At 31.1% G+C, this 14,070-nt stretch overlaps 1 protein-coding gene across 1 annotated transcript in view; it reads left to right on the top strand.

Moving 5' to 3' along the window:
- The window catches only part of LOC117173032 (odorant receptor 82a-like), a 27,878-nt gene that overhangs the window by 9,014 nt on the left and 4,794 nt on the right, over positions 1-14,070 (top strand). Inside the window, exons 4-9 of the mRNA XM_033361391.1 lie at positions 2,487-2,606; positions 4,652-4,775; positions 7,491-7,755; positions 7,836-7,955; positions 8,091-8,181; positions 8,294-8,430. Of these exons, the coding sequence (XP_033217282.1) occupies positions 2,487-2,606; positions 4,652-4,775; positions 7,491-7,755; positions 7,836-7,955; positions 8,091-8,181; positions 8,294-8,430 (857 nt within the window). The remainder of the gene's footprint in view (positions 1-2,486; positions 2,607-4,651; positions 4,776-7,490; positions 7,756-7,835; positions 7,956-8,090; positions 8,182-8,293; positions 8,431-14,070) is intronic.

Here is a 14,070-nt window from a genome sequence, read left to right as displayed (position 1 = left end):
GCGACAAATATTTCCTGCTGATTTCTTTACAGAAATCTTTCGTTTTCAATTTAGCTATATTATTCTTGTTGCAAATTTTCCAAATTATGGTAGCATTTGTAACTGATGATTCTATTATTCGTGAAAAAATTTAAAAATTCGGTCTGGGAAATTCCGATCCCGAATTCTTGTCATCTGATGAATCATCTCCATCAGAGCCAGAGTAATCTGGATTAGGTATGATGATACGTTCATCATTTTCATCGGAATCCCATTCCGATTCGGAGTTTGTTGCAATTTTTGAGGCTTTACGCTTTGGCATTTTTTTTTGCTGGGTGTACTCGAAAATTCCCAGGATGACAATGCGGTGAAGGTGTGGTTTAATGTCAGAGTGCAATAAAGGTTACGGAGTAGTTGGAAATTTTTTATTGAAAAACTATGCGCTTTTCGGAAAATTTATCAAGAATAAAAAGTTCTTGCAATCAGCCGAGGAATACGCCTGAATTTTTTCGGAGCATTTTGAACAAAATTTTGAATTTTGCAAAAATTGTTCATATGCAAAATCCAAAATTTTGTTCAAAACGCTTCGAAAAAATTCAGACGTATTCCTTGGCTGATTACAAGAACTTTTTATTCTTGATGATTTTTCCGAAAAGCGCATCGTTTATTGTAAAAAAATTCATGAATGTTTTCACAAAAATGTTGCCATTAAGACGCCATTTTGAAAATACTAAAACGTAAAATCGATCTTTGAACCATGGATTCTCAAAGTTTAGAAATTTATTCCACCGGTTAGTGAGATTCCAGGTTAATTACAGATTCGAAAAGCTTTGGAAAATGGTTCACAAAAAAAAATAGGCACGAAAAATCACGTTTTTTTTTTTAAACTGCATTTTGGGATAATAAATAAATTTTTTGAGGAATTTCATTAGCACCGTCGGAAAGAGGAGATCTTAAGCAATAAAAATATATGTGTCTCAATTTTTTCTAGTGTCGAATAGTCTTAGTTATTGGCCGTTGAAAAGAAGTGTACCGGTAGTGGCGTTTTGGCCGTTTAAGGGTTAAGGTGGGAAGGAGTTCTATCGACAATATATACGCTTTATCGAGAGAGAAAGAGAGGTATATGAATGGATAAAAGATAGGTTAAGAGGAGGGTAGGAATTTTCAGAGGGTTTCTGGATGGATAGGGGGTTGAAACAAGGGTGTCTTCTTCGCCAAACGTTTTTTTCAATTTTAATTGCGGATATGCAAGATAAGCTGGTGGCCGGAGTTGTAGGAGGAGTAAGGGTAGAATGAGTCAGGATATGGTTAATCGCTTGTGCAGATGAGCGAGGAGGTTTTAAAGGAGATGATGAAAAGGTTGAGAAGATCATTAGATGAAAATAGATTAGAGTAAAATGCGGAAAAGTTCAAGTTTATAATGTTCGAAAAGAAGTTAGAAGGGATAAGGGAGTAAGTGGTCATATGAAAAAGAGAGTGAAAAGGGCAAATGTGGTGATGATGCAGCTGTGGGAGCTAGGGAACAGGTTGTTCGAAGATGATTTTGGATGGAAAAAAAATTGTTCGATTCGCTAGTGATGAGTGTCTTATTTTATGGAGCAGAGGTGTGGGGTGAAAGGTATATGAGGAGGTAAATAGGATACAGGAGAGGTATTTAAAGTGGACATTAGGGTTGGCAAAGAAAACTTCAAATTTCATTTTCAAGAGGGAGACAGGAAAAACGAGTTTAGGGATTATAATGGGGAGTCAAGCGTCTAAATATGAGAAAACATTTTTGAAAGAGGGGGGAGGGGTAAGTTGGTTAAGAAGTGTTGGTGGAAGAAGAAGAATAGACGTAGGGGTGAGAAGCTGGAGGTGGAAAGGGAAAGGTATTTTAGAACGAATGGATTTCAGATGAATAAAGTGAATAGGATGCACAAGGAAGGAAGGTGTATGCGCTGGTTAAAAAGAATGGCATGTAGATAGAGACAGAAGTTAAAAGGGAAGCAGAGAGTAAGTGAGTCGAAGTTTAACGGAAACTATGTGTGGAATATGCGAAGAGAAAGAGAGAGAGCGCAATATTTGTATGAGAAAGGAGAGCAAGGAAGTCAGGAACTTCTAGCGAGGATGAGATGCGTAAATTGTGCAGGAAGCGGGATGCAAAAGTCTCAGCACTAGTTGGAGAAGTGTCAAGAGGTGAAAAGGAGTAGGATAAACATGGAGGTTTTGTTAAATAGGAGGGGGACAAAAGGGCAGTAACATGATTGGAGGGGTGTTGGGTAAGATGGTGAAGATGAGAAGGAAGAAGGAAGAGGAATTGTACAAGGAAAGAGTGGAAATAGGAGAGGAAGCTTGGTTTAGGAAAATTGAAAATACTGTTATTAGAAGATAAGTATTAGGTTTCGCCACGTAAGCACAGGATGACAATGCGAGTTAAAGCGGGAAAGCAGTGAGATGCGTTTGAACAAATAAAATCTTAAATGGATTGTTATTAATTCTACATGTTGCTAACAATTTTGAAAATTCAGCTTATAGCTCTGTACGATGTCAGGAATGATTTTGATGCTGTCATTGAACGTGTGCCCATGTTTATGACGGGTGTATTTTACTTCATTAATTTTTTTACTCTAGTGTCTCAATCAACAAAAGTAGGTGTAGTATGTGAGTTTTTCCATATGGATCCAGGGTGTCTACTCACCTGGAAAATATGAAATATTTGGGAAATTTTTATCCCTGGCGGACCGAATGAACCGAATGGAGCCTCTACAAAGTACCCGTAAAGACCACATTGTTGAAATTCGGATTCTACGTTAAAATTCTCTATAGAAGGTCATGGAATAATTGCAATAGTTTTTTTTGTAACGGTAAAAAGTTAAAAAAAAGACGTGTAACGCCTTTTGACAGTTACACTTTAAACGCATCGCCTGTAAGTAGCAGTCAACAGGCGTTATACGTCTTATATTTTTTTTAACTTTTTACCGTTGTAAAAAAACTATTGCGATTATTCCGTGACCTTCAATAGGGTCTAAAGATATAGAATATATTCCATATATTCTATACCTTCTAACGTAGAATCCGAATTTCAATAATTTAAAAGTTGATTTTGCTGTTTTTTCGAATTTTTTAAAAAGGAACTGAATGGGGACCCAATGGGGTCTTTACGGGTATTTTGTAGAGGCTCCATTCGGTCCGCCAGGGATATTCCTGAAAAAACTAGAAAATTTTTGGATATCTTTTTTAAAGTCAGAGAATTGTTTTGAGAGCGAGTCTTAATTAAAAAATATATATTATACACTAAAAATTGGATTTAAGAGCGGTTTCGTGCATTACTGACAGTGGCTTTTAACCTCGATCCGTTTGTTATGTGACTCCCACGTTCCGTGTAATCAAATTCCGTGGCCGTTAGTTCTAGGAATGCCGAAAACTTAGGTTCCTTAATTCCAAGTTCCAGTGTATACATTCAATAGCAATTTCTTTTTATTTGTAAAAGTAGTTTTCTATGACCGATTTGAACTATTTGGTTAAAAATGTAATGTTCTTGTTTGCTGAAAGTCAATTTGTTACTAACTGAAATTTTTAATATTCTTGATTTGGTTAAGAGTTTACTTTTTTTGTAGACAAACCGACTACTTAATTGAAAATTAGTGAGTATTGTATAAAATGCATTCTTTTTGGCAGAATGTTAATTCTGTTGGTTTAAAATTCATCTTTTTGCGTAAAAATGTAATAAGTGAGTGGACATTTTGCTTTTTTTCTTAATTGAAAAATATTTTTTTGTTAAAAATTCAACTCATGCTCAAAATTCCCTTTTCTTGGTTGAATAAAACAGCTTTTGCTTAAGAATTTAATTCATTCGCTAGAAATTAATATTTTTGGTAGAAAAATAATTCAGTTGGTTGAAAACTATCAAACTATTTTGTTGAAAATTTCTTTCTTTCAATTAAACTATTTCAGTTAAAATTGATCATTTCAGTTGAAGATTCTTTTTTTTGCGTAAATTCACCTTTTTGATTAAAAATTGATGTATCCCAGTTGAAGGTTCATCCATTTAGTTGTAAATTCATCTTTATAGTTGCAAAGTCAACTACTCGGTTGTAGGTTAAATTCCCTTTGGTTAAAAGTTTATCCATTTTGTTAAAATTACGTTTTTTATTTTTTGGTTGAAAATTAATTTTGTAACTAAAAATGTATCTATCCCTGTGAAAAATGTAAATATTATATTGAAAATGCGGTGTTTTCTGTTAAAAAATATATTTTTGAACTAAAAATTTAACGAATCCTGTTAAAGATTCTATCTTTTTAGTTAAAAATATATCTCTTTGGTTGAAAATTAATTATCTTAACTGAAAGTTTAACTATTCAATTTCTCATTGTTAATTAATCTTATCCGGTAGAAAATTAATCTTTTTGGATGAAAATTCTACAATTTTGTTATTTTATGTATCTTGTAGAAGATGCGATATTATTATTAAAAATTTTAGAAATTTTGTTCGTTTAAAATTGAATTTAATAAAATACAAAATATAATGATAAATTAGGCCTGAAAATATATTGAGATACCCGGAAAAAACCTAGAATTGTCAGGAATTTTTTTCCTGTATTTGAGAAGACACCCTGGTGGTAAAAAATAAAAAAAATATTTTATAGGTGTTTTATTTCTTTTACTTAAACTTCTACTTTTGTTTCTTTTCAGTTGAAAACTCTATTAGATGATATTAAGAATAGCTTTCGAGCAATTAAAAGAAATTCGGAAGAAGAAGAACAAATTCTGATTCAGTCCGCTAAGGAAGGAAACTTGGTCCTCTTTTGCTATATTTGTAATAGTTCCTTCGGCCCTAAATAAAAATTTTCCTATTTTACATACTATTTTTTAAAATTAATTCTAATTCTTTTATAAAATATGTTTTTAAATTTTAGCGAGCAGTAGAATTATTTTAAAATCTAATCTAAATAAATAAATCATGAAAAGCTAAAAAACTTCTAATGCAAGATTCTTATACCGACCCTTACATTTTTTACCGAACAACAATCTCTCAAAAAATTTTTCTGCGAAAATTACTCCTTGATTTTAATCAAGCTTTGGTGCAAGAACTATGATCTCAGAACCCATGCTTTTAAAGCAATGGTCATTGATCTAAAAGCAAGGGGTCCGAGATCTTTGTTCTTGCGCTAAAGCGTGAATAAAATAAAGCAGCAGTTCCATGAATTAATCTCGTAGAATTTTTCTCAGTGCAGGTGTTTCTAAAAATGATATTCCATTGATAACATGCGATAAAATATAATAACTTAATTTTTATAAATAATTTAGGATAAACAAATTCCAAATTTGACAGTTTCTCTTAGCAAAAAGCGACGTTTAAATCAAAATATTTTGAGGCTAAGTATGCTATGAATAAGTAGTAAAACTGCGTGCTAAAATTTTTTAATTAAGAACTATATTTAATTGTTTATAAAAATATTTAGGCATACATCCTTAGTAATATGTGTGACGATTTTAGACTCTCAACTTAGTCTCAAGCTATTTAAATGGAAAGAACGATATTCTTCTATGTGAAACTGCCAAAATGTGGAATTTGTTTATCTTGATTGTTTATATAGATTAAAGTTAAATAAAATAGAATTAGAAATCTTTAAAAGTGATTTCTTAAAATTTCAATATCTGGTAAAAGCGCTAAAAAACGAGAAATGCAAATTTCTGAAATTTTTTAATCTTAAACATTTTTTTGTCTTAAAAATGCTCTTTTTCTGTGTGAAACGCTAATCTAACCTTAAATTATTGAAAGTTTTCTTTAATAATTTATGGTTTTATATAAAAATTCTATTTAAAAAATACTAATTTCCAGCGTAAAGACCCCCTAAATCTGAAAAACAGGTTATTACGAATGTGTCTGTCTGTATGCCTGTCTTCTGTGTGTCAAAAAGTGAGCGCATTTTGAATATTTTGGAGACCATTTCTTTCAAAAATCATTGGAGTTATAGCATTTACAAAATTAAAAAAAATGAACCTTTAAAGCCAATTAACGGTCGATATGAAAAAATGGCAAGAAAAGAAAAAGTTTTATTTTTAAATGCCCTAGAAGATTATCATAACAACTTTTTGAATTTTTTTGATAAAACAAAAATTTAAATTTCGATAGCATACAAAATAATGGAAAATCCTAAAATTACATTTTTTCATGCAACATTTTCACAGTATTTCCAACATTTTCAAATATTAATGCATTAATGTATATATATATATATATATATATATATTCGTCAAAGCCGAAGGAGCTTTAACAAAAGAGAATTCACAATAAACAAAATACTCCTGTCGATGTTTTCACCTTTAGTTTCAAAAGTCTTTGAACAAAGATCGAGCAGGTAGCGCGAGTTAAATAAATTATCGAGCGCGATGATTAGAGTTAAATCATTTATAAGATTTAAAAAATAAATCAAATATCAAAACTTGAAACCGAAAAAGCACGAGATGAAAAAAAGTGAAGGAAAGGAAAACTTTGCTTGTTAAAAGCCTTTCAAGGTGATGATAACAACTTTTTGTATTTTCTTGAAAAATCGAAAATTCACATTTTGATTGAATACAAAAAATAATCAAACATTTATTTTTGTGGTCAAACTATGCAAGATAAGAAAGAAATTGTCGTGCCAAAAAAGATCTACAAATTTGATATAAATCATTTTTTAATAGGATGCCTGGTTTTGGGTTCTCATAATTTATTATTGAAAAAGAATTGGAATTGTCCGAAATTTTACACCACAAGTTTCAAATTTAGAACCAAACGACGCAACATACGAAAAAAAGTCTAAGAGAAATTATAGCTTTTGAAAAATCCTACAATATTTCTTTTAACGATTTTTCAATGGGACTTGTCATTTTGTTTTTATTTTTGAAAGTAGTATGCAGAAAATAAAAAAATTCCAATCTTACGCGAAAAGACTCCAGATACGTAAAAAATTTGAAAGAAGATCTGTAGAATATTTCGTGCTATTCATAAAAAATAATGTAAAAAAAAATTCATATTTTTAGCATAAGAACGCAAGATGAACAAAAATGTGTGAAAAAAAGATTCTAGTTTTTGTTATTTATTTTAAGGTAGTTGAGAAAATATACGGTACAAATGTCTATTAAAATTCTAGCGCCCAGCGCGAGTGTCATAATGAGAATGTGTATCTCAAATTCTACAGAGCTTTGAGAAACTTATTCTTTAAATATACCTAATTAAGTAGAAAGTTCAGAATAGGAAGACGCATATAAATACTGGGAGCTAAAAGAGATCTTTTTTGATAAAGTTTTATTCAAACATTCCAAATGCAAAGAAAAAATATTCGAGCGAGAAGCGCGAGATGTGACAGACGCGCACCTTAGGTGCGCTGAAACTTGCAAGCGAAAGTGTTTTTTTTTAAATTGCTACTGTCTTCTAAAATATTAGTCTTTTGCCTCTTTTTGATAAATGTCGGTAAAGGAATCCTGTAGGTTAGAAGTGGTCTAGCCTAATTCTATAAAACATTCACTTTAATTTAATAATTTTTAGTCCTAATGGCTTCATTCACGGTTTTATATTGTTTGGCGACGTTGACACCAGTTGCCTTGGATCTTATTATGCCACTAAACGAATCACGAACAACAAATTTTATATATGATGTGAATTACGTTTTTCTCGAGAAAGAGGATCATTATTACTTTATTTTTTGCCACTCAACTATCGCAGGAGTCTACTGTATTGGTACTGTGATGTCATTCGATATGATGCTATACCTTTTTGCAAAACATGTCAACGCAATGTTTCGAGTTTTAAGGTATTGTTTATATTCATAAAAATTTAGAAATGACTTTGGAGTTAAAAACTGTATTTTACCTTTTGCAACAATTTTTGTAGACATCGATTGAAGAATCTTGTGGAAAGAAGTGACATCAATCAAAATTTTGCTAAAGAAGATTATAAAAGTATGGAAAAAGGAACCATATCCTGCATAAAGTTATACAATGATATAATTGTGTTCGTATTTATGCGCAAATTAGATATGAAGAATAATGAACAATATATGAAAATATAATTATTAAAATTTCATACTGAAGGATACTGATGACTAAGGTGTGTGCAAATAAAATTTGATTGAATTATTTGTTATAGATTCACCAACAACGTCGAATCATGTTTCGCGACTTGTTTAACTTTCACAATGGGAGTCTCAGCGGTGATTATGTGTTTTCAAGGAGTAATGGTAAATTGTTAAAAATTGATTTAGAATATATTAATAATATCATTTATTATGAACTTATTGATGATTAAAAAAAAACTTCTTAAAAATGATTTCATACAATATTTCTAAACAGATTGTCGTGAGAATTGATCAACCTGATCAGGTCATAATGTTCGCGACGTATTTTATGTCTCAAGCTATTCATCTTTTCTTCGATTGTTTCTCAGGAGAAATGTTGGTGACTGCTAGTGGATCTGTTTCGAATTATATGTGAGTATTTTGCGTAAAATGGTTTTTTATTTAAGGAATAAAAGTAAAATATAATTTTCCTATGCATTATTTTTCGTGTTCTTGCAAACCAGTAAAGCACACTAAGAATCAATGATATTCAATGCACCGACACACAGTGGCCGATTCTGGATTCAAGTGTTAATAACTTATGTGTAGTGTCAATTTTGATCCGATTTGAATCGCTTTTATTTTTAAATACTTGTGAATACTTGTAGTTTTAAAAAGCACAGCTGTAATTAGGTTTCGGTTTGTCAGAAAGCTGCCTAAACTAAAAAACGCCGGAAATTATCATAGCCAGTGACCTAAAAATGCCCGTACGAATTTTGTTTAAATAATGAAAAAAGTAACAGAAAAATATCAAGGGTATTGTGTTTTCAGTGCTGGTATACATTGATAAGGTTTTCGTAGACTTCAGTGGCGTAAAATCGTGGCCGGATATGATTCCTCTATTTGACCTTGTACGACGAAATTGTTTATAACAATTTTACACTAACATAATGAGCTATGACCAAAAAATGTCATATACATTTTCGTCGCGATTTTCCTTGCAGAATCGATTCGTACTATTAGTTAAAAACAACAGTTTTTTTTTCATTTTGCTGTATGTTGTTTAAACAATTGTTTGAAACTAAGTCAAAATGGCAAAAAAAATAGGGGTACTCTTTTTTTTACTTATTTTACAATTTCATTGTCATTTTTATGCCAACTATAACTAGCGCTTAGTATGGGCATTTTTAGGTCACTGTCTATGACCATTTCTGGCGGTTTTTTAGTTTAGGCAGCGTTCTGACAAATCGAAACCTAATTATGGCTGTGTTTCTTGAAACTACAAGTATTCACAATTATTTAAAAATAAAAGCGGTTCAAATGGGATCAAAATTGACACTACACAAAAGTTATCAACCGTTGAATCCAGAATCGGCCATTGTGCGTCATAAGATAATACAAACCTATAGAACTTTTTCTAGGATTCAATATATTTTCTTCATAAAACCTATAATTTTCTAACACCCAAGTGGAAATTTACCACCGGCGCAATAGCGTACCAGTACCGCTGGGCGAAGTTCGGTACTGGCGCGGTACTGTTAGAATACTGGTAGGACTACTGGCTTTTGACCGGTAAAACCCCTAATGATAACAATGATCTGTACTGACTTACAGTATTTATTCAGTACTAGGCTAAGATTTAGAGTTAGTACTAATGCGGTACCCTCTGTTAGTACTGTCCCAGTACTGGCAGAACCAATACTGCAAACTCGGCGAGATACTGACCTGTAGTACTGGGTCAGTGAATAGGGTTGGTACTGGCGTGGTACTAGTCAAACCCCTTATACTAAAAGATATCAGTGAGGAAAAGATCAGCATGAGCTAATATTAGTGGTAAGAAAAAACAGAATTTTTAAAATTTAAAAATGTATATATTATTCGATACTTAAGTTAGATTATAAAACATTTTGTTTAACAGTAATGAACTTTTGTTCGCTGTTCTAAGTTTGTCACAGTTTGTTCAGATTTTCGTGATTAGTTTCTGTTTCGATTCTTCTTACCGCCTTCTCGACCCCCTGCATTAGAGAATCAGGAAGTCAATAATATACAATCATTAAAGTCTTTAACTGAAACATTTTCGAATTTTTGCAAAAATATTTCTGTGAAAAGAAAACAATATAATAATACAATCATAAACATTAAGTAAATATTCTTGAATTACAGGGTGACACCTAAACTCAAAATCTGAAATTCAAGCCATTAAAACTAAAAAAAACTTAGATTATGATTAGAAAACATTGAAAATACTACAAATTATCATGTTTAATGCTTTTAAATTTCAATATTTAACCGACTAAGTTGACATTTCATTGAAAGCCCTGCAAAATTTGATTTGAAATACAATTTTTAGGGCAAACATTCATTAAAATGTGAAGATAACGAATATCAATAACTAAAAACTATACTATATGTCTAATTTTGGAAATAAAAGATATGTTTCTTAATACAAAATACATGTTTCCCATAATGTTCATACTAAATGGTTTGATTACTTACTTGTCTCAGGGATATCATGTTTTATCAAAACACAAAAAAATGTAGATGGCGAAACTGAAATAATTCTTAGGTGGTTGAAGCTGCGCAATCGAAGAATTTAATCGATAAGTGGAAACTGAGAGAAAGACAATAATGAGAAATGAACAGTTTAAATTATTTTTTTTTATTTGCAAAAATTGGCTTGGAACATCATAATAATTTAGACGCGAAATTAAGTCGACAGAAGTTGAAAATATTTACAAATCATTTGTGAAATTACAAAACTGTATCGGTACATGGTAACAAAAATTGAGCTGTGACAAAGATATTATTCATTATTATAGCTAAACATTTAGCTGAACACGAACGAAGAAATTTGGAGATTCCTGTATCAGAGAATATAAATATCTTTGACCATTTTCCATATACCAGAGATATCGCATCGTATAGTGACAGTTCAGATTTACTGTAGACAATTAAACGCTTTTTATAACTTAAAATATGCGCGAATGGTAATATTAAATTATATTTGTGTTGCAGTAATAATAATTTACAAGTGTTACGATTGTAGGCAGCACCTATATTGAAATATTAAGAAACGCGAGAAAAATAACAAACTTGGCCTCCAAATACATTATACGGATTTCAGGAAAATTCATTTCCTCGACACCAGATGAAAAATTTGATACTGTCAGTTAATATATTTCTATAACAACTAAAAGTTTTTCTAATCTAAGCGGACACTATCTTAGAGTTTAATATATTCTCGATTCAGTCGTTCGTCTCAAGAATTTTTTTTTGCGTACGTGAAAATGCACACGAGGCACATCGTGATATAGTTAACAATGAACACTGCTATACTTTCATAATTTTCCGAAATTAGTATTATTTGTATCGAATATTGATGATTAAAAACTACACTAGATGCCTTATTTTGAAATAAGAACAAAAACTCAAACGTACAAAAACATAACCTAATACATTCAATCTGTCTAATGCGACTGACCGTCGACGTTTCTCAACTCGAAATACAAATTTCTCATTATTTTTACACTAAAATGTTTGCTCACTTGCCTCTCTCAGCGATATCTCATTCAAGTAAGGCACGGTTACACGTAGAATACATGTCTAAAATTTGAGAAATTCGAAGCCGGTCGAAACTGCGGTCAAAGAAACTCTGAGCGTGCTTTCTTCGTTTTCTTCCATGGACATAGGAAACAAGGGACTAGGCATGCCATTGCGGGGGTGATGCAGTGAGGGGGGAGATCCGCCACCTCTTGATGTCCCGCAACAAACATAGTGGCGCCCACATGATTGTATTTTCATGCACAGTTTGTCGGCAAAAATTCTCGTGTGCATAATCAAATGGCACATCGTAAGATAGCGGCTCTCCCCACTCATGGAATTCCCCCCCCCCCTCCTGTGGATTCAACCCCGCTCGGCAAGTTAGGATGGCATGCCTAGTCCCGTGTTTCCTATGTCCATGCTTTCTTCCCTCCATCGTTCTCCTCGATCGATAAAGAAACACTAGTTGTACATGGACGCGTTAACGCAATACTCTGTCTCTTTCTATCTGCGTGTTTTACTGTGGAACAAAGAGACAGAGTATTGCATTTGATGTTGAACGCAGCCGAAAACGCGTTCATGTAGAACTACAGTCAAGACCCGTTTATTGCAGGACCTGTTTATGGCAGGACTCGTCTATTCCCATACTCGGGACCCGTTTATCGCGGGATACAGCTGGTCCTCTTATCCCCACTCTTTACTTTCACATCTTTCGGTAAACCAATAGCTGAAAAGGCGGGACTGAGTTGATTTTAAACTGAATATTGCAGATACAAAGACCGTTAAACGGAGCAATGTCAGCTTGATAGGTCATCAATGACATGATTAAAATTAAATACTATATAAAAAGACGATATTGCAAAAAGACGATATTATAAATACAAGTAATTTATACATTTCATGCTTATTTACTGTTATAAGTCAACGACATAATTTCGTCCATTGAAACTTTTTAAAGAACTCATTTAGAGTGAAAGATTTTCTTTCAAATGTTACAATAAATTATATATGAATCCGTTAATTACAATATACAAATGACATTTTGAACATTAATATTATAGTATATCATAAAAGATTAAAATTTTCCATCCTGAAAATAATTCTTTTATCAAAAAAAGGAATTTTAAAGAAAATAGTTAAATTTTCTACCAAAAAATGAATATTGAAACAAAAAAAAAACTTGCTCGAGTTTTTTTGTTTTGTTTCAATATTCATTTTTTGGTAGAAAATTTAACTATTTTCTTTAAAATTCCTTTTTTTGATAAAAGAATTATTTTCAGGAAGGAAAATTTTAATCTTTTATGATATACTATAATATTAATGTTCGAAATGTCAATTTCTTGAACAAATGAAATATATTTTCTATTAAAAAGATCAATTTTGAGGCTAAAATGGAAAAATTACATTTTCAGTTGAAAAAACTTTAATTTCAAAAATAGTTAAATTCTCAGCTAAATAAATAAGTTTTCAACTGTAATAATGAATCTACTAATGGAAGAAAGAAGTTGCAACCAAATAGTAGAACTTCTAACCAATGAAAAAATTTTCTACCCAAAAAAATACTAACTAAAATGATGGCATATTCAGAAAACTAATCAGAAAGAATACTTAAATTTTAATTTAAAAAAACTAATTTTAAACAAGCAAAAAATAACTCATTTTCAACAAAATAGTTGATATTTTTACCGTGGAACTTGAATTTCCACTTAGAAAAATTAGTTTTGAACAAAAAAAAAAAAACAAGTTTTCAACAAGATAGTGAAATGTTCAACCAAGGAGATAGATTTTGAATTAAGAATATAAATCTTAAACGAAAAAGTTCTGTTTTAAGGGAAGGGTTTAACTTTCAATAAATTAGTTGAATTTTTAATCAAAAAGGTTAATTTTCAACCAAAAAATAAATTCTTGTATTTTAAGTTAAAAAAATAAAGGTTTAATACCAAAAAAATAATTTTCAATAAATAGGTTTAAATAAAAAGCAAAGAAATGAGTTTCTAACTAAAATAATATATGTGTAACTAGAAAATTAGGTTTTAACCAAGTAGTGGCATTGTTAATAAAAGAGAAAAATTTTCTATTCAAGAAGTCAAATTTTCAACAAAATACTTATATTTTTAACTGACAGAAGATAAATTTCCAACCAAAATAGAATATTTAAATTTTCAATACTAAGGCAACATGTTTTTCCTAATGAAGTTACTTTTCTACAAAAAATTCTAATTTTTAACAAAACATGAATTGTAAACTAGGAAACATCAATTTTTAACTTCAATAGAATAGTTAAATTTTCCGTTAAAAGCTTAATTTACAAACAAGTGAAATTCACTTCTAACCAAATATAATATAAATACGTAAGTTCGTGACATAAACATTATATTTATATTTATTTTATACTACAATTATTCTACGAGGGTAGTTCAATAAGTCCTGAGAATGACCAACAGATGGCGCGCGAATCGCTCCGAATCATCTGTTTTCAGTCAGCACCACTCCCGACTAGATATATGGTGCAGTCACAGTCCACATCTTCTG

The sequence above is a fragment of the Belonocnema kinseyi genome, chromosome 5 (genome assembly GCF_010883055.1).
Source record: "Belonocnema kinseyi isolate 2016_QV_RU_SX_M_011 chromosome 5, B_treatae_v1, whole genome shotgun sequence".
Lineage (NCBI taxonomy): Eukaryota > Metazoa > Arthropoda > Insecta > Hymenoptera > Cynipidae > Belonocnema > Belonocnema kinseyi.
Note: the sequence above shows the minus strand (reverse complement) of the source record. Positions and strands in the feature narration are given on the sequence as shown.